The sequence below is a fragment of the Plectropomus leopardus genome, chromosome 6, assembly GCF_008729295.1.
Source record: "Plectropomus leopardus isolate mb chromosome 6, YSFRI_Pleo_2.0, whole genome shotgun sequence".
NCBI lineage: Eukaryota > Metazoa > Chordata > Actinopteri > Perciformes > Serranidae > Plectropomus > Plectropomus leopardus.
In genome coordinates, this window is record NC_056468.1 from 372,826 (window position 1) to 394,518 (window position 21,693).

General features: G+C 38.9%; 2 protein-coding genes across 7 annotated transcripts in view; one reads left to right on the forward strand and one right to left on the reverse strand.

Moving 5' to 3' along the window:
• LOC121944795 (TNF receptor-associated factor 2-like) overlaps positions 1 to 13,509 on the reverse strand; it is a 45,733-nt gene extending 32,224 nt beyond the window's left edge. For 2 of the 4 annotated variants that reach the window (XM_042488693.1, XM_042488692.1), the window contains exons 1-4: positions 13,055 to 13,509; positions 11,557 to 11,635; positions 10,255 to 10,353; positions 5,154 to 5,315 (exon numbers count right to left, since the gene is read on the reverse strand). In XM_042488693.1, coding sequence (XP_042344627.1) covers positions 5,154 to 5,315; positions 10,255 to 10,353; positions 11,557 to 11,635; positions 13,055 to 13,242 — 528 coding nt within the window. In that variant the 5' untranslated portion in view covers positions 13,243 to 13,509. The other 2 variants (XM_042488696.1, XM_042488698.1) reach the window with 2 other exon arrangements.
• A 7,627-nt stretch (positions 13,510 to 21,136) lies between these two features.
• LOC121944887 (rab-like protein 6) overlaps positions 21,137 to 21,693 on the forward strand; it is a 28,580-nt gene continuing 28,023 nt past the window's right edge. For all 3 annotated transcript variants that reach the window (XM_042488829.1, XM_042488831.1, XM_042488832.1), the window contains exon 1: positions 21,137 to 21,419. The gene's annotated coding sequence lies outside the window, so the exon portion shown is untranslated. The remainder of the gene's footprint in view (positions 21,420 to 21,693) is intronic.

The window sequence follows — 21,693 nt, forward strand, 5'->3', positions numbered from 1 at the left end:
TGCATTCTTTAAGTACATTCTTTGTTAGGATCCTGAACAGTTCATTAATATTATGTTTTTTGTATTTTTAATGTGTATGGCTGCTATGATGGTAATATATGCCAGGGGATAAATAAAGTGCTCTTTTAATTAATTACCTTGACTTCCTGTCTTGACTGTGTGTGTGCCGTTTCAGCACCAAGTACATTGTGGCACCACATGATGTATTTTTGGTTTTTTTTGCCAATTGCTTTGGGAAAGGTATTGTACTGACACCATAAATCCACCTAAGATACAAAAATAGACTTGCAGTTAATGTACATTTTAACAAACTGGCTGCACGTTTCAGCTTTTTTAGGGGCACTGTTCACAGGGGAAAACAATAATCAAGCAGTCAACTTTTCTAATGTACTACTATATTATAACCTGTTTAATGCTGAAATATGTTTCCCAGGTCTGACGAGAACCTCTTATTTTTGATCTCGTTTTATCACTTTGGGTCATTATCAGGCAGGGGTAGAATGTAACAAAGCACTCAGGTACTGAACTTAGTACAAAACTACACCTCAGAGGAGAATATTGTACCTTTTACTTAATTACAATTATATGACAGATTTTGTTACTAGTTAGTTACAAATTAAAATATTTGCACACAAAACAGATGACAACAGAGACACAACATGTGTGGACTCTAAGATGTGGTGGGTTATGGTGGTTTAGTGATGTTAGCAGACTCTTTCTTAACTAACATTAGCAAGTGTTCAACACAAGCACTTCAACAGAGCTGAGGAGAGGAAGGGTACTTTGAAAAGAGTACTCGTAATATTTCACGTACATTTTCCCGATTACACTTTGACTTAACATTTTCAATGCAGGACTTTAAAATGTAAAAGAGTATTTTAACAGGGTTGTACAAGTACTTTTGCTTCCGTAAAGCATCTAAACGCATCCCCACTGTTATCAGATCATGTTTATACTTTAACTTGTATGAAAATATGCCTTTTTGTGGACACAGCACAGTCTCAAGTAGGCTGGATTTATTTATAAAATGTCATTTATATCTGTTTATACTAAGCTATAACAAATAACTGGCTTGAGCATATATCGACTTGTAACAAAATGGGGAAACTTACCCTGTAGGCGTTGTAACGTCCAGCATTTGGATATGTTTTAGATTTCCTCCATGTCTGCCCAGAGGAGACCTGGAAGTCCTCCAGCCACTTGTGAAGTTCCTCTTCTGAGGTAATTCTCAATTTAATCTGTGCCCTAGCTGAGACTCTGCTGTCTCCTCATAGGAACACACCAAATGAACGTATCCCTCAGGTAATAGTTTCTGAAAGAAAACAGCATTTTAATAAATGCCTATACCTGGCTAATTTCCCTCACTAAAGCATCTGCCCAATGTTTTCTTAACCTTATAGCTAAGAAACCAAACCACTTAGGGACTGGACACATGCCGAGTCTTTCACCATCTGGAGAACGCACTGGGATAAATTTAGGTTAACCCTGTATTGAAATGATCAACTTCTGCTACTGATAGTTATGAAGGAAGAGCAACATCTGTCAGCTGTGACTGGTTGTTCTTCTTCACATGACATGCGGAGTGCATTGCTGTTTTCCAAAAGTTGAACACTGTTTATCTCAGGGCATGTACTGAAAAAAAGATGCTCAGGGTGCCCAGTTGCTCACCTGGTAGAGTGGGCACCCCATGCACACAGGCTACGTCCTTGCAGGTTTGACCCCACCCTTTACCCATTTGCTGCATGTCATCCACTCTCTCCTCCTTTCATTTTATACCTGTCATTTAAAAAATAAAGGCAACAGGGTGACCTCTAGCTCATCTGGTAAAGTGTGCGCCCCATATGGCCGAGGCCTCTGCAGTGGCCTGGGTTTGGGTCCGGCATGTGTACAGCCCCTTACTCTTAGATATAACTATAGTTGGCTAGCATCCAGTGAGGTAGGTGTCATCTTTTTGTCTGATGTCTGTCAAACAAATTTAATGCTAATCCTGACTTCCAAAAGTGGACAGTCTCCTGTCCCTGCAGCTCCCTCTGTGACGTTCAATCATGATATCAACAAGTTAGTTATTTATTCTCACTAAAGGAAGGACCAAAAGGGGTGACTGATGAAATAAGGCTTTGGCGGAGCGCCAACATTGGGCACCCGATGACATTAGTTGGGGGCCTGAACTTTCCATTGCCATCCCAGGAAAAAAAACTTCCATGGGCCACAGCTTGGGCTTGCAGCTTCTGTTTCCAGTGCACCCAGTGTCAGTAGTAAGAGTATCTTTTTTAGTAAAAGAAATAAGAAATAATGATATCCTCTGTCATTTTTTAAGCAAACTTTGGCAAGCAGGTGCTTAAGTTTTAAAGAACCTTAATCTCCTCCATGACATGGGTGTCACGGCCACTGCTACAGGTGTTGACTTGTTGTCTAAATGTGTGCCAAGTAAGCAGCCAAACTACAAAAACTAACTTTGTTTTTTTCTTTTACACCACTGCTATGCACCTTTCCCTTTCAACTCACATTATTTTTGCCTAACATCTGTCCCCCTCTCTCTTCTGTCTCACTTCTGCCTCATAGTTTGAAAACCTCTGTCGTGTGCAACACATGACAACAGCTGTTTGTAGTAGGGGCTTTTGTGAACTCCTCTTACAATAGTGGCCAAGAAGTACAATCAGGGTCCTAAATTAACAGCCGACAAGCACTCAATATGGGTAGAGTTTCCGTTTGGTGAGTATATCTCGGAAGGTTTCCAGCCGCACTGGGGGTAAATGTACCAAAATCATTGTGTAATAAACTCTGTTGAGAGTCTCTCCAGCGTTCTGGTGTCATTTAGGGGTGCATAGCTCTGCTGCTCACTGCTCCTGTGCTGTCTCTCTGTCTCTCTCTCTCTCACACACACACACACACACACACACACACACACACACACACACACACACACACACACTTGCCACTGGTCTGCTGCAAAATAGCATTGCATGCATACTTAAGGAGGCTATGAGATATTAAGACAGATGCCCCGTAGTTTAAACCAACTCTTTTTTTGCATCCCACATTGACAGCATCAGCACATTAGCTCCACTTCCTCCGTTCTTACTTTTCTCAATAAAAGCCCTAGACATGAACAGCACATCACAGCTTACCAGAGTAAACTCATAAAAGCATTCACATGCTGAAGCTGTCTGTGTTGATCAGTTGTTCAATACATTTAATTAATTTTGCTTCAGATTTTGCTCTGGCCTCTTCTTTAACATAATTCATTATCTCAATTAAATTTACTGAGACAAATGTACATGTGAAACGAAAAAGGAAATGCCTGGCCGATAGATTTCTTCATCAGAAATCAGCCACCTTGGCCAGTTAGTCAAAAAATTAATTTTGGACACTGGGTACCATGTCAATGATTAAAAATTTTTGCAAGGGTTTTCAAATGATCAGCAGTAGTCAGCAGTAAACTCAAACCCTGAAGACAGGACGTGTTCAATCTAACAACGCTTTCCAGGTTGGCCGACAAAATGGTGCAAAACTATGTGTAACTGGCTTTGAGGTACATTTTCTCTTGCGGGTGTGTCAGTAGCAATGTTATATACAGTTTTGTTTTTTTTTATTTACAATACAGAAGGCAGTGCTTTGCAGAGTACAACAAACACAACAGGGTGTTCAACTAGCATTTGCTACACACCACAAGAGTCAGTGGACAACTGGAGGTTGTCACATGACCAGAGTTCTCTACTTCCATCATTCTATGACAAATGGAATAAGAGGGATTTTGTGAGGATGACCATGAGATGTGGCTGAATGCTCCAGTAAAGTCTATTAGTGTGCTGAGCATGGAATATCTTATCAGACATTTAATAACATCTAAATCACTGTTTTTTTATGATATTATATCGATACTTTGCACAACAATACAATATTTGCCACATGAGAAGTTTGGGGCAGATTGGACAATGTATGGCCGGGTTACAACAACTTCCTGTTTCACGGCAAGACATCGAAGTTGTGTGCCCGGCAACACCCACACAGTGTGATCAAAACTCAAGCTTGGATAACTTTTGATGTCAGTCATCTTTTGGTGGTACCCACCAGATTTGAAGTCAGTCTAATAAAATCTCTAAGAGGAGCTCATGGAGATGACGTAAAATATGATAAGTAAAAAAGTAATTAATAAGCATAATAATACTTCCATCAGTTTCAATCGCCTTTGCAACAGCCTGCGGTCGGTGCTTGGGCCTTAATAATTGGAAATAATTAAAACTGGTTAATTCTGGGCACTTTTTGGAAAAAACTGTTTTATTTTAACCCAAACCAGGATGTTTTTCCTAAATCTTTAGGGCTGCCTGACTTGAAGACAAACTTCTCCCAACATCCTCAAAATGTGGATCAACAACAAGATCTTTTAACTTAAGTATAAAACTCAGCTCAATAATAACTGTCGAGTTCATAGACAAAACAACCCTCGTTCATGTTTCCCCCACATATAGAACACGCTAACACTATTTGCATAAGCCTATGGCATTTTACATTGCAGAAAATAGCTTAGCAGCTAGCAGACTTTTCCTGGACCACAACTGACAATTTGAATGAATTATTTATGCTTTCTCTCACTCACCAATGGTCACCGCATGTCCCGACAGAACAGCACGAATGAGTTTCAGCCTGCACACATGTCTTTTCAGCTTAACATTTTTGACACTGAGCAGCTAATGTTGCTGCATGAAGTTAGCGAAGTGACATACCTGTCGGGGAAGTGATGTTTCATGAGTAAGGCTTTTGTTTACATATGACATGTGCTCTTTCTGTTGACGCACAGTTTCTCCGAAAACAAAATATTTCCACACTGATGATTTATTCCCAAGTAAATAATGTTCTCTTCATCGTCTCTCTCTCATCTGCTTGCCATCATCTGCCTGACACTGTTTGACGGTGACACAAAATTTCAAAATAAAGGCGCATCTGAAAGAGGATGCTATGGATAGATGTTTACACTGTGATTCAATGATACGTGATCATTGCTCATTTAATCAATATATCGTTGCAGATCGATGGATCGTATCACCGCTACTAAACAGGCCTGCAAGTTTTATGTTACAATATTAACATACAATGTATCCCTGAAAAAACAGCTCTGAAGACTTATGGTTGACAGTGAAACAGAGAAGTCTGACCTTGATGTTCTTTAACAGGAAGGGTTCTTTGCAGTACTTGCAGTTGAGGGTCCTCTCTGGACATTCTCTCTCGTTGTGGCGCTCCTGCTCATTGGCTCTCATCAGCTCTTTGCAGGAGGGACACAAGATGATCATGAAGTCACAGTTTCCCTCATGGTTGGCCTGTGAATGACCGACAAAAAAAATGAAAAACTTGAACAATTCATAATGACTATGACACCTAATTGTCATTATAATGTCTTCAGGATTGGACTCGTATGAGACGTGTAATTTGGGGCCAAATACTCTTTTACTCTTAGAACAGTTTAGTAAATCAATCAATCAGACTTTATTTGCATAGCACTTTTCATACAAGAAGATTGTAACACAAAGTGCTCACACAATGAAAGCAACACCACGGTTGTTCTCCTCCCTCTTAAGTTAAGTAAACTCTTTCAAAACCCTCTTAGATCGGTTAGAAGATACATCATCACAAAGCTGAAAACAGGGCTGTTTTTTTTCAGACAGGACAGCAACGCAATAAACATAAGATAATCTAAGAGAATATGAAGATAATGCTACAGATAAAACTATCTAACAGTATAGTTAGAATGAGCACAACAGTACAATGCAGTACTAATATTAAACCAAAAACATTAGCACGGGAAAACACTATTTTGTTGCTCAGTGACTATTTTTATACTGCAGAGTAACTAAATCCCCTCTCTCTCCCCCTTTCATGCTAGCAATCTCCTGTCCTATCTAATAAAGGCAAAAATGCCAAAAAAATTATCTTTAAAAAAAAAAAAACATACCACTACCTTTAGCTCCAGTTTCCAGTATTAAAAAAAATATATAAATTTAATATGCTTTTCCCTTTAGTTTCTTAGTGCTACTTTTACAAAATTTGTTCTGTTTTAGTTTATATTCTATTTTTGATACAGCATGAGGGGGTACAACTATATTTCATTGTGCAATCCTGTATTGTATGTCAATAATTAATTCTTGAATCCTTGAACAATTTTTTGTTGCGAACAGTTACAGTGGTCATACCCTGGATAATGTAGTCTAAATGAGCCATTTGAATTTTATTAATTTTCATTTTATGTTTTGTTTTTATATTGGATGGATATATGTGTAAATACTCCAGTTTGTCTTCTGCTTTCTTTGACATATTTGACACCAATAAACACGTTCAAATGTATGTATTGTTTATTTATGAATGTAATGTCAAATATTGTTAAATGTTATGTTCCGCACAGTTCCAAAAGGATTGCCCTTGGAAACCTAAAGCAGCTGATGAGCCAGTTGTCACCATGTGCCCATAAAATTCTCTCGGTCTCTAAATATGCGTTCTCTTCACATTGCGCCATTTGCAATATCTTCTAATGATGCTAAAGCTGCCATTTTGCGCATGCTTTTATAGCCACACATCTAATTACAGGTGGATGTGTTAAAAGTTCATCAGTGTGTCTCTGATGTGCACATCACTCAGAGGAGTCATTGTTTTGACATTATTAACAGTTTCCCAACATCACCTCTAAGTGTCACCAACGAATCAAAAGCAGTAGAAACGTGTGTACACCAGCCATGAAGTTTGCGTGAAGTACCACACATTTCCACAGTCATTTCACTCTTGATACATCTGAACGTGAGCATGGAAGAGGGTGTATTCCAAATTTTTGTGCATCATTTTTGTACATGACGCCCCTGATGAATAGGTTTACACACAACAGCGGCACTCAGTGAAAGGAGCTGGTTATGTTGCTAAAGAGTTAGTGGTTTGCAGACTTCATCTAACAGCTCATTGTGGCGGCTCCTCACTCTTCTATCACTAGCTGCAATATTTAAAACTGTCGCACTCATATTTTTTTAAAATTAACAATCACGGTCAAACAAGTACACCGGGGGGCCTGTGCTTCACAACAAAGGCCATCCTGTGTCTTGCACCACATGAACACTTTAAACATGAAGCATAATTCAAGCATAATGAAGGATAATTCCGATAATAACATTTTTGGCCAATAAATAGAACTGGTAATAATAAGCATAAATTGCTTTGATTTCACCTATTTTGCCCATGGTTTCGCTCCGCCAGTACTACACACACGGCATTATGCTGCGTGTCAAACTGCTGCGCCTGCTAGATCAGTCCAAAACAAATCATCAGTCAGCAGCAGGGTTTACCCCATTGTTTCTTTTCTTTTTTTTCCCCGCCACTGATGAGATTTTCCGTCAATCAGTGTATTCACTGTAGTGTAGGGGATACTGTTACGGATGCTGTGCAATAAAAAAACATTTCCACATCCAAAAACAAACAAACAAGATGATGTCAGGTCCCAGGGTGACGGGAGGAGCGGACAACTAACTTGCTGACTTTATCACTATTTAGCAGCGTTTAAGATCCTCTCAACAGCATGGTTTTAAAAAAAACTGAACCCCGCTGTGTAGTCGACTGCCTTGGCGTGGTCTTTTCATTTTCCCCCTGGGAAAACTCCAGAGCTCAACTTTCTCTATGCAAGTGGGAGACACGTCAAGACAAACTGTTTTATGAACCCAAAGAACTGAACAGAGGGTTTTAAATTAACTTTATTTAGACTCCCTGTAGACATCTGCAAACAGATTCTGCTTTTAAGCCACAAAAAAAACACAAAAAAAGTGTCAGCACTTGACACTTTCCAGCTCAAGATTCCATGAGAGATGGGTGTTTTTTGAGGTCTCATCTAGTACACAACAGGATGTTTAGACATTCAAATGACTTGACTCTTATGTCGAGGCCAGTAAAAGACCGCTGCACACTGACTTAACCTGCCCGGCCGCTGCCACCTTTCAGTGGGTCACCTAGTTTGGAAGACGCATAGCAGCCCTCCACTGGACCGAAGCGACAACCTGGACCTCCCCAGAAAAGTTGATTCAAGTTAGCAAAAGCAGGCAAAATTTCTAAATTCTAATTTATTGTTCAGTGCGCATCCATGCTCTATATAGTCACATATTTCTACCCACTATCATCCATAATTTATCATATACATCACAAGAATATAGCTACATTACTTTGGTTCCCTTTCATTTCCTTAACTTAATTTATATGCCATATTCCCTACTCTATTTAGTCACCATTTTATCAAATAAAAAGGTTTCATTTATCGCCAAGTCGTTGTTTGTGGATATTATTTCATGAAAGAAACAAGATCTATGTATACAGGATAAACGGTACAGATTGTGAGATTGATTAAAGTGAGAACATGTTTTGAAACTGTTATAATTTAAATTTACTTTTCTCCTGAATGGAGAATGGCGCCCCTTTTACTTTAACGAGTGCAAAATCCAAATTCTAACATAGTTTTGAGTTCAGGTGTAGTGAGTTTCCAGCTCAGTTATGCTGAAAGAATGTGATGTATATCTGATGTTTGATTCCTTCCAACAACAAGCAGAACAACATAGAGATCACAACAAACCGTTACTTAGGGACTGTTCAGTAGCTATGGTACTTCCTGACATTTTGGGGAATGTTCCACTCTATAGTTACACTATAACTCAAACAGACATTATTTTTGGCATTACTTTTGCTCTTGAAAATGACTTTTACAAAAATGTGATTTTTCCAGCTTTTTGTCTGAAATGTTGTCTTTTTGATGAAAATGCACAAATTCAGATGTTGATCAAAAAAGATCAGAAAAACCTAGAATTAAATGTTTTTTTTGTGTATGAAAGCTCAAGATCTGTTCTTTATCTTGATGTATCCATTGTTTTTATCATCAAAACACAAAATATTCTAGAAGTCACAGCCTTTTATCTGCAGACTAAGCAGCCATAGGTTTTTGGTTGTATAAAAGCTTTTACATTTTTATGGAGTACAATTTACTGTTACTCTGATTTGACAGATTGTCAGAGCATTTCATTTGAAAACAAAATGTCCATTTTAAGAGTCAGTTGTTGTGTTAACTGCAGTGAAGTCAGTTATATTTGGTTAGGCCAGAGATATAATGTTTAATTCATCTGTACTCCCAACAGCTCAGCCTTTCGTACCCTCAGGTAATGAAAACAAACAAAAAGAAATGATTGGTTATTGGTGTTTTGTCAGCCAAGAGACGCTGGAAATTATCGGTTATCGGTTGAAATCATCATTATCGTGCATCATTAGTCAGTTTTCATCCATTCAGCAGCTCTCTAAGTTAACTTCTTCAATTTAGTTTCATCCACAGAGCTGTGGAGATTCACACACTCCAAAATAGTGCTTTCCCGGCTTTGGCGATGTGGTTGCCCGCTGTTATCAGTCTGATTAGCTGCAGCTGTGCTCAGGTGGCAGCAATTTCAAGACTGTTTAGGGAACCCAATATGCAGAATTATGCAAAAAATATTCAAATACAACAGGCCAAAATAACATATTTATACTGCATGCAAAAAAACAACATGGTTTTTGCCCCTAACTGCATGGGACTAGTATTAAGTGGGAATGTCTGGGGACAAGAGATTTGCAGGTACCCAGAGAACCCATTTTTCATTCAGATAACTAAATAAGTTTAACCTTACTCTTGAGCATTGTTCAGCCCACTTCCTGAGAAGCTATCATGACATGGTTAGTACCACTTCAGATTTTCTACTTTCATATGATACCAGTATCATCCCTGTAACTGCTACTACTCAGCCCGGTACAGCCTCTGAAAGACAGGAATGTTGGCCAATTAGCATGATTTAAAAAATGAATGTGTTATGTACAAATTTAAATCGCATCGCACTGACAGCCCTCATTTTGACCAGAAACAGTATCCAACATGGGGCATGAGGATTAGGACTTTGACATAATTAAAATGCTAATCTTGTGAACCCCATGATTTAAAATGCAAATTGTTATAGCAGCAATGTTACTGTACAGAACTTCAAATCAATTACACTAACAGGAAAACTTGCTAATGGCTTCAACTTTTTGACCAGTAATGTTGGAAAATGTAGAACTTCAAACAACATGTGATCATTGGCAGACACCGGCTTAATGATAGTACAAAGGGTTTTGGTGGAGCAGAGGCTCGAAGAGCAGACAACTCGACCAGCCACGGTCACAATTTAACAACATTTGACTGAGAGCAGGCACTAATTTCCACGCCTGCTTTGCATTCGTGCACACCTCAAATTCTTTGATAGTTCCCGTCCACGTGCATCCTTCATTGGGACAGACAGCTGCCAATGCCTCCACTTCTCTCCGAGCTGCATTGTCAGGGAAAGCCTGCATGGAGAAGCAGAGGTTGTTGTCGGCTTGTGTCTCCAATCACAGTCTGTAGGGTAGTGTTACAAACACCCACTTTACTGAGCATCAGAATACTTCCCTCTCCTGGCTCAAATTTCTCCACCGCGTGTGGTCGTTCTCGGGACACAGGATTACACTACGTTCACACTGCAAGCCTTAGTGCTCAATTCAGATGTTTTTCTAGATCAATTTTTTATCATGTAGCTGTTCACATTATCGTTTAAAATGTGGCCAATATCAGACTCTATTGTGAACTGATCATGGCCCTGATGTGGCCCATATGCCAAGAGGAACAAAATACCACAAAAAAGATATGGGCAGCATGTGACTGATACAAAAGGCTTTGCCAGTCTCCTCTATGTGAAATTTCAGATTGATTTTAACCACTGTGAAAGAATGGAAAAAAAAAATTTCCGCCATTCAAGCTGCAATTCCACCTTCGACCACGATGGGGGTTGCATTAATAGAGTGGCACTGCCCATGTTTACACCAACTGACTCCACAGGCAGAAGTTGAAGCAAGTGAACGTTATTTCTGAAGTATTTTTATACAAAACAGGCACAGGCAGTGGGTGAATGACAAAAAGGGCTTTGTCAGTCTCGGCCTATGGCAATTCCCAATGCGAATGTGCAATTTCCTCAACATATTAAGGAGAAAAATGGACAGACAGACAGACTGCACAGACAGACTGAGTTTTCTTCATTTCATAGAAGGATGTCGATCTAGAGTGACATAAAAGTCAAAGCCCAATACGGGTTGCATAGCTGTTCATACTGAGATTGCATGTCAAAAAATCAGATACAGATCTGATTTAGAACCATATATGAAAGTGGCCCAAATCTAATTTGAAAAGATACGATTCGAAGTGATTTGTGCTGTTCAGTGTGAAGGTCGTCTTATAGTACTGTCTACATTGCCTACAATTACAGAGTCAAAGAATTAGGTGTGTTGACTTGATACTCCAACACTCTGACTATCATAGTGCTAACTCTACAGGGTGTTTACATCTAGAAACATTTTGGCTCCCATCATCTGCAAACCAGAGAAACCAAACCAGGCTGAACTTTACTCCTGATGAAAGACTTGTCATGATGTTAACAAACATTCTAAATGCATACTAATGCAGTATTTGATGATACTGTGATGAAAAAAAATGCAATGTAGGGTAAAATATGCACTTACACCGCCTTGCTTTAGAATGGAGGTGGGCTCCTCAAACAAGTCTTCTTTGATGCAAGCACTGCATTTCTGTGGTCCAGAACTTGAAGGGAAGAAAATGACACTTTTCATTAGTATAGATACTGAGCCAATATTCAACCACAATATACCATGTATCAGACAATAAAGATGCTTGATATTATCATCAGTACCATCCAAATGCTGCTCAAGTTTGTCAAGTTCCGTCAAGCATTACATAAACTAACATAATCATGTCTATATTCAACAGAGGGATCCTCTACAAGAGAGAGACAGAGCAAATTGCAGGGCCTACTCTGGTAGTCATATTTTATAAATTTTACAACAAACCAGGTTTCTGATAATGGCGTAGAGATTAAAGAGTCAGCACAACTGGATTTGCACTGAAGAAGCCAGATTTATTGGCTATATAGACTTCACCTGACCTGAGGAGCTTCTGTTGGTTTATTTATTTAATTTACATATGGTAGTCATTTTCATCACTTAGAGCACTACACTGATTGATTACCATAAACTGTGACACGGTAATTAACTTCACGGTAATTATGCAACTATAAAATCTGCAAATTGACAGTTTTTGTTTCCAGCAGGGTTACCGATAAAGAACGTGCTTAACAATGATCACACACAGGAAAAGTCTAATGACAGCTCTAATGGCAGCAAACTCTACTCTTGTCTTAAGTGCACCAAAAATAAAGACTTATACTGAAAATGAAAATGACACATACACACACACGCGCGCGCGCACTGTAAGAATGAAAAATCAGTGATTTCACAATCAAGCTTGCCGTCTCAATTCTCCCTTGGTTCCAATATAAAAAATATTATATGTGGAGTTTTTCGTGTATGTAACCAGTAAAACAACTTAGTCGCCTTTCTTTTCCTATTGCTGTCTTTGTAACAGATACACTGTACACTGAAAAGTGTACTTAGTAGAACAGGGTGGACCCTTGTCAGGTCACGTTATCAATACATTGTGGAAAAGGTCATCCTAAACTCCGATCACAAAATGCACAGTTTAATGTTGACTCGCCTTTCTAAAATAGATACAAACTGAATAGATTATATCTTACAGTTTTAATAATTACCGGAGCCTCTACGAAGTTCGGCATAAATACGAACCAAATAAGAGTTTGATGTAATACACTGTGAGGTTCAACTCTCAGACAACCACTAATGCCTGCTCGGAGTCGCACAGCACCGGGACGCCTAGCCGACCCGACCCGACACACAAACTGAGGTTTTATTAGGATCTAGAAGTAAGTGGTAAATCATCTGTACGCGAATTTCACTCTGGGTCTTTGCAAACTATACATCGTAACTTGTGTTTGTAGCCGTAAAGCGTTATCTGTAAGAATACGCAGAGTAGTGTCGAACTGGCAGATATTTGAAGCAGGGTTGGTAACGAGCCCCGATAGCTCAAACAGGCTAACGTTACACCGCTAGTGCTAGCTAGCTTAGTAGCAACCATGACACCACTCACCTCACTATTTTGTTGAAACAGAAGTAACAAAAGCGGTGACCACACTGAGCTTGTAAAGGCCTCCTTAAAACTTTCTGGCACGCATTGCAAAAGTGCTTGTCTTCGAGGTTGTTGGCCAAAATTTTCTTAGGGAAGCCTGGTTTGTTCCCTTCCAGGGAAGATGGTGGAGACGGCTCCTGTGCAGCCATTATTCCCCTCGAACAATACCGAGGTGCTCAGCGGGGTGTGTTCAACACTGCAAACACAGCTGAATGCAATTTTAGATGTACTCGCCGGCAACGACCCATTTCTCTTTTACACTGTATTGAAATACGTATACCTGCTTATGGTAAGCACGCGTAACGATATCTGGTATTCACAGGCTAAGAACAGGCGTCTCCATGTGATGGATGTGACAGCTGAGGATGCTGCTCACTTCAGGTTGAAGTTCTTCCGCATGCCGCTGGGCGTCGCCAGCCCCCATGCGCCAGCCCCAATCAAGGACAGAGAGAGGCAGATTCTCTCACAGCAAACAGCACAAACAGAAAAGTATTAACAAAAAAAAGAAAATGTTTCGACTGACTATACGCAAAACTCTCTAAACTCTCTGATGTTCTTTAAAATGATTCAGTGGTCATCACTCTTTTCACATATTATTCATCTACTTTCACAAACTTCTGATGTGACCTTCTGCAAAAACATGTTTCACGTCACTACATTTGTATTGAATTTTATTTATTGATTATTTTTTCAAGATTTGGAATGTGTCCCCCCAGCTCTTTTGCCTATAGACCCAACTGAGCTCGAAGGGTTTGTTTTTCGGCGACACGCAGCAGCAATCGCGCTGTACGTGCTTTGTTTCAAAGGGACATTGTCTCTCCCCTATGTAATTACTTATTGGAATAACTTATTACCAAATCTTGATTGGGGAAAGATCTGGATTTTACCAACCAAATACACGATCAATAATAAAATTAAAGAAGTATCTTTCAAATTAATTCACAAAATTTATCCATGTAAAATATTCTTTTTACAGCGGTTTAAGAATTGTGTTGACACTAATTGCTCTTGCTGTTCAGAATGCCCTGAAGATATCTTTCACTTGTTTTGGTCTTGCCTTTTTTCAAACAGTTTCTGGATAGATGTTTGCCACTTTATTTCCTCCTTTATTGAAAATAACTTTACCCTTTGTTTTGAAAATATACTGTTTGGCTTCACTTCCTTTACACCCTCCAAAAACAAACAATATTATATAATTAATCTTATTATTCTGTTGGCTAAATGGCATATTCATAAATGCCGATACATAAATAAAAATCCTTGCTTTCTTTTTTTGAAACCAAACAGTATATAAAAACAATCAAAAATTCAACCAACAGTAAAGCTGTCAAGACCCTGAACCTGTGTACCCTTTTTAATGTCTTTTTGTAAAGAAACTTATTTATATATTTTTTTTTTTTTTAAATGGAATACCATGTATATAACCCCCTGACAAAACCCCCTTCTTGTTTTTATGTTGTATTGTTATGTTCTGTCAAACGTTTAATAAAGTAATAAAAAAAAAATAAAAAAAAAATTTGGAATGTGTCCCATGTCCATTAATTCATTGTCAAATAGTTCTACTGTATGAAAAGTTCCTCAGGATGTAAAACTACAAACCACCTACAGGAACTGAACTCAACCTTTGCATCAAAAGACAACTATAATATCACTGAACAAATGAGGGAATCAGCTGTTTGTTGCAGGTCACAGTAGGTTTTGTCAGGATGAATTATAAATTGAAGGGAATTCTTTTACTTGAGTATATTGGTTATTTGTGATTTGTCTCAGGAGATTGGGAATTTTAGTTGGAAATTAAGAGAGTGCCCCAGGGATGGCATTTTTCTGTTGGCCCACAAGGAAGTTAAGCTTTGCCCAGGTTCCCTCATCAAAAAGCCTACTGGATTTTTTCACCGGTTTTGGATCGTTTGAGAAAATAAGTTCTATGTTAAACAAATGTTTATGATACACATTTTGTAAAATAATCTTTACAAGTGATGACCACTTGCAATTGCCTGTAGCCATAAAAAGCTGATGTTAGGCTATAAAACAAACTATACCACAGTCACATGATTTAATGTCATCACCACAAAAAGGCTGTAAACTCATGTTCGGCGTGATGACATTCTGTAGTCTTATTTAGCCACTTGTTAGCAGCCACCTTTATTAAGACACATAAAAGCTTCAGAGTTTGTGGTCAGAGTATTTACTGATGTCTCTTTATGTCGTACAAAACTTGAATGTCTTAAGCTCGTGTTAACCACAGACCTTACAAGGTACAAGGCAGTTTTATTTGTCATTATTTATTTATTTATTTATTTGTTTTTCAGACATTTATTCATTTGTTGTCCCTAACCACTTGTTCTTTTAAGGGTTGCAGGGGGGGCTGGAGCCTATTCCAGCTGTCATTGGGCGAGAGGCTTGGTATACCCTGGACAGGTTGCCAGACTATTGCAGGGCTGAGACATAGAGACAGACAACCATCCTGGTTATTTCAACAGATCACACAGTTTTTTTTTTTATAAAGAATTGTTAGTCTTTCTTCAATATTAGACCTTTATTTAATATCCGTTATGGTCCCACTCCACCCAGATACTTCCATTATACTCGGAAAAGGCCTTTGATCGGGTGGAGTGGGACTATTTCTTCAAGACCTTGGAGGTATTTATTGTTGGACCTAAATTCACATCCTTAATTAAAAAAAACAAGAACACTCTCCCAATGGCTACAGTTGGAACAGCAATAATTTGTCCACTTACTTTGAGCTTCAGCGAGGCATGAGACAAGGATGCCCTCTTTGGCCTCTACTCTTTACTGTGATACTCGAGCCACTGCATTAGCCCTTAGGCAGAGCTCCAGTATTAAAGGTATTCACTGCACCAAGTCAGAGAATAAAGTTTTGCTTTATATGGATGACATGTTGCTTTTTATATCATCACCATTTACCATACCATTTAAACAGCAGCTTTCAACCTTCACCTCAAATCCAATTGTTATTCATTCTGTTAAAATTTTAAATCAATTTAGATGATCTTTCCAGTATCACAACCACTAACACAGAGGCCTCACTGGCAGAGGAGTTGAATTGCTTCTTTGCTTGTTTTGAGGCCAAAAGACCCAACTCAGATACATCAACACCCCTGACCACTGGCCCCCGTGTGCTCACTGAAGTGAGACGCACGATCAGTGAACCCAAGAAAGGCTGCTGTATGGGGCACCAATTGTAAAGTTTTTGAACTCTGAAAGACAACGAAGTAACAGACAATTTTCTGCCACTTGGTTACCATTTATATCCTTTGATGAAGACATGGCAGTGGCCAGCATAATTGTGTGACCCCTTTTTTGTGTTTGCTTGTTTTATTTTATTTTATTTTCTTAATTATTTTCATTGTTATTTTTATTTAATTGTTTAATTTTTATCTTATACCTTTTAATTTTTTTTTGTCTGGCTGTAAATATTAATGATCCAGTGGTTGGCAAACAAGAGGTTTATATATATATACGTATATATATATATATATATATATATATATATATATATATATAACCAATCACTGTACCAATCAGTATAAACAGGTCATCAGGAACACTTGCCTAGCACTCACGTTATGTAAGTAGCAAATGTACCTGTGTGCTCCTGGGTCTGTAGATCTTATAATGAGGTGTGGTCAGCCAGGCGCACTGATGGTACAGTGCTATCTTGAGGCAGCAGAAAACATCTGTGCCACAGACCAAACAAACAGCTGGTCTACAGTCATGCCACAGTGTTTTTCTGCTATTTAAAGGGTGCTTTATTAGGGTCCGAGCACCAAACGGTGTGAGGACCCTCTTGAAATCCTTGGAATTATTAGGGCCCGAGCACTGAACGGGTGCGAGGACCCTACTGAAATCCAAGGAATTACTATTAGGGCCCGAGCACTGAATAGTGCGAGGACCCTCTTGAAACTGAAGGAATTATTATTATTATTATTATTATTATTATTATTATTATTATTATTATTAGGGCCCAAGCACCGAACGTGTGTGAGGACCCAATTGAAAGGAATTCTTCTTCTTCTTCTTTTTCTTTCTATAAATGAATTGCCTTTTTGGGGGCTTTATCATACTTTATCATACTCAAAAAACTAGGGGTCTCAGGCGCAAATTTTAAAAAATGGCTCTCGAGTGCCCCCTATTACATTTGAGTGAAACAGCCCCCACCTCTGCTTTCACCTACATTAACCGAAGTTGGTAGGCACATGTAACACCCCAAGACAAACAAAAAAGTCTCTTGGACTCATACAACAAATCCAACAGGAGGTTTTTGGCCATTTTCAGGGGTCATGTTTTTTACATCTTCTCCTACAGATTTCCTGTGATTGACTTCAAAATTAAAACATCTTCTCAGAAGGACTTGGGCATCAAAAGTTATTACATTTGTGAGTTTTCATCACACCGGGTGGGAGTTAATGGGCCAAACATTTCCATGTCTCACCATGAACCAGGAAGTAAACAGGAAGTAGTTAATAACTCTAAGGGACATGGTCCAATCTTCACAAACTTTACATGTTGGATGACAGTCCCACCCTGAACACGTCTACATGATAACCATTACCATTTCTTATAGCGCCTCCCACTGGCCACAGGAAATGACATGAAAATCACGTGTTCTTCTTTGATGTATATCTCCTACAGATTACACCCAATTGACTTCAAATGTGGTTTCTAAGACCTTAAGACCTGTAACACAACAACTGATTTAAAAAATTGAGTTTTCACACTATGTGGGCGTGGCTTGGTTTCCAACTTTGATGTTTCGCCATGACACAGGAAGTGTTTGTAACTCAGCCAAACAGCCGTCCAAAAAGCTGTCTGATCTGCCCAAAACTTCTCACGCTTGATAAGAGTCCCGGCCTGAACAAAGCTGCATGGATCAATTGAATAATCATCATAGTGCCACCTACTGGAGACAGGGAGTTATATGTTTTATATTTTGATGTGCACCTCCTTACAGGTTGACCATATTCAGCTCAAACTTGGCGAGAAAAGTGTTGAGACCTTGACAATGCCTGCTTGTGATTCCAGAGCTTTTTTATGAACATCATTGCCATGGCAACATGGTCTTCACCACCAAACAGAGGATTGTTCTAACTTCACTTTGCATCAATCGACTGGCCCCAAATTTTACAGGTGTGATCAAAGTGCAGTCCTGAACCCATCAACATGTCAATTAAGCATGATAATCACAGCGCCACCAACTGCAAAAAGGATGTAAGCCTCTTAACACAACTATACTTTGAAACACATGACATTTACATGGTTTGGTGTACAAATTATGTAGACCAAGATGACTTAAATTTTGTGTGGTCTCTAGCGCCACCTAGTGGCCACATGAAGTATTACTCTTTGCCTGTTTGTTGCAACTTTCACTGAAATGAAAGATCATGTGACATAAAAATTTATGAATTTATTCATAAATATTTATTTATGAATTTTCGTCATACCATGTTGGTGTGGCTAGGTTTTCAACTTTGATGTTTCGCCATGAAACAGGAAGTTGTAGTAACTCAGTCAGACATCGTCTAATCTGCTCCAAACTTTCTCATGCTTGATGAGAGTCCCGACCTGATCGCATCTGCTTGGCTCATTTGACTTATCGGCATACTGCCATCTCCTGGAAAAAGGAATTCACGATTCCTATTTTTAGCTGCATCCCCTAACAGATTGAGCATATTCAGCTCAAACTTGGTAACTTGGTCAAGAACTGTATTGAGATATTTAAAGTTTGACACAGTTTCAATATGTTGGCTTTCAAGTGAAATTGGCTCAGTTTTCAGATCTTGTTGTGTACAAATAATCAGTTCGTTAGTCTTGGGCACATAAATTTTCTAACTTGCTGAAGCAAAACCAGGCTTCAAGGGCTAAGAACTCGGCCATGTCGTCAGCGTACTTAAATAATCTAAAATGTTCCTCATTGATGATACATTCATTGCGGGCGGACTGTGTTCACCGTGAGCAGCTCTGACATGACGCTGACCCTCTGAGAGCGGCAGGAAAGACAGCCTCTGATCCAGAGAACTAACCCTGTATTAATGTTTAGACCAATTAGCCTTTTTAGGAGATTATGTGTCTTTGTTGAATTAAAAGCAGCACCGTGTCGTTTGTGCCTCTGTTGCTTTTATATGTAAACTAGAATGGATCTCGCATAGTGGCCACAGTGTTGTTCAGGTGGCTGGCCAGAACACGTTCCATAGTTTTACACAGTACAGATGTTATCGTAATAGGATGGAAATCAGTTAACACACTTGTGCCTCTCCTTTTCAGCACCTCTGTTTTGTCATGTAAACAAACCACTGTACCAATCAGCTGTGTGTTCATGTAGACACACCATGTAAGTTATCAGCTGTGCTCCCAAGATCACAGACTTAAGAGACGATTACTTAAAAGATGGATGAGTACTTGCTGTCTTTCTGTCATTTGTACTTTTTAAAAAACAAAACATGTTTTATATTGTAATATTTACTGGTAATGACACATAATATAGCCAACAGGAAGTAGGTCATTATGAGAAACTTTCAGCTCCGGTTTGCAGTTCAGGTTTGGGTCACTGATTAATGCACATGTGTACCTAGAACCATGATGTGCTCAGGTGAAGCGGGGTGGGTTGGCTCTAATAGTGGGCCAGGTTGAGTTGGGTTTAAAAAAAAAAAAAACCTGACCTGCACAACAATAGTAAGTATTGTAACAAAGTATTATTACTTTGTGACATTACACTACTGGTAACTAGCAACTAAAGCTATCAGGTAAAATGTAGTGGAGTAAAAGTATAAGAAAGAAAGATATAGATAAAGATATAAAAGTGGAAAAAAATAGAAATAGCTAAAAAAAAAAATCTGTATGAAATACAGTACCTTAATAAATGGACTCAGTTACTTTGCACCACTACACTTAGTTTAGGCTATTTTATATGATAATCAGTGTGCACCTTGGTAAAAATGTGAAGCAAAAATCCTGAATTATTTTTTGATGAATTATTTTTGATTTTGGTTGATGAAAATGAGAAGTTGAAGTGAGTAGCAAAGTTTGAGCTGGTTTTAGTTCTAAGGCTTGTGAAATTAAATTGGGTAACCCATACTATATAATACCCAGCATGTCAATGTTGGGCTGCTGTGACTCAGACAGTAGTATGGGATGCTTTCTCATTGGAAAGGGTGGTGGTTTGATTCTGGACTCTTCCAGTCAACATGTTTAAGTATCCTTGGACATGATACTGAACTTAAATAGGGACATGTAAGCTTTTATATTTTTGTTATTCCAGCTAATTGTACAGCAGTTGCTATGTCTCTCAATCTGTATGGTTTATATAGTTATATAGTCTGTCTTGTGAGCCTGTTACTGATATCAGAATACAGACCACGATATCAGAATTCAGACCACGACCAACCCCCCCGCCCCACAATCTGAGTACATTTTGTTGTTCTCGTTGTTGTCAGCCTACATAATTTATTCGAGCTGAATGGTAATTTATTTTAGAACTATTAATTGTACATAGTTTTCATTGAAACGTGATGACTGTGAATTTGAGAGTATTTTCAGCAGTCAGGTAAAAGTCATGTGAAGATCAGCAAACTGTTGTTATGGTTGCAACCATGCAGCAGTACAAGGAGCAAAAATCAACAAGGATCTTCATAAATCGATTATCACGAACAAATCCATTAAATTCATGCCTGTTCTGTTCCAGGAGGCGTGAGGTATAGTTTGTGGGCGTGTCAATTCTCTGCTTCAGCCACAGCTCCACGGCTGCATCAAGATCCGCAGAGTTAGGGTAAAGACGCAATATTTATACAGTATAATCTCGGAAGTGTAGTATTTTCTGTTCAAAATAAAAATCAGGTGCGATGTTGGGTTTGCGGAGGATATTCTACAGATGTCGATGGACCATGTGGCCAGACAGCTTTCACGGTTGCTGCTTCCTGGAATAAATTTGTCATGCTTTTTTTCAATGCTTAAATGAGGGAAAAACATAAATTTATTTTGAAAATTTAAACGGAAATTGTACATGTGCGTATGACGCTTGACGCTGGGTTTGAGTGGTAGCCGTCCTTCCAAAGGAATGTCGTTGCTACATATCTGTAGGGAAAGAGGAGAGATAGATGTTTTCAGAAAAACATGTCGGGACTGCAATGTCTTATCATATTGAATAACCGTGAGTATTTGTAGCTGATACCAGCTGGAAGAAAACATCCGGTTTAGCCGTCTTTTAATGTCACTGAGCGCACCGAGGGAACAGCTAAGCTAATATCTGCTGGATAGCTACGTTAGCTCAAACAGAGTCAAGGGAAAACGCCAACGTTACCTCTCAGCAAAGGTAAGTTACAAAGCGGGTAGCCACATCATTGTTGACGTGTCCTTTAGGGTGTTTGGCTTCAATATTCTGTGCGTAATTGCTTCAGAACTTCGATAAAACCCTCTCTTAACAACCGAGCTAACAACCGAGACAGCTAATGCTAGGTGGATAACGTTAAGGGAAAATTCACTGCAGAAAGATACATCGAGTCACTGTGATGTCATTACACTTTTGCACAGCTCGACTTTGCATTTGAGCTCGGCTCTCCTTAAACTGAACAACAAAGTCACCCATT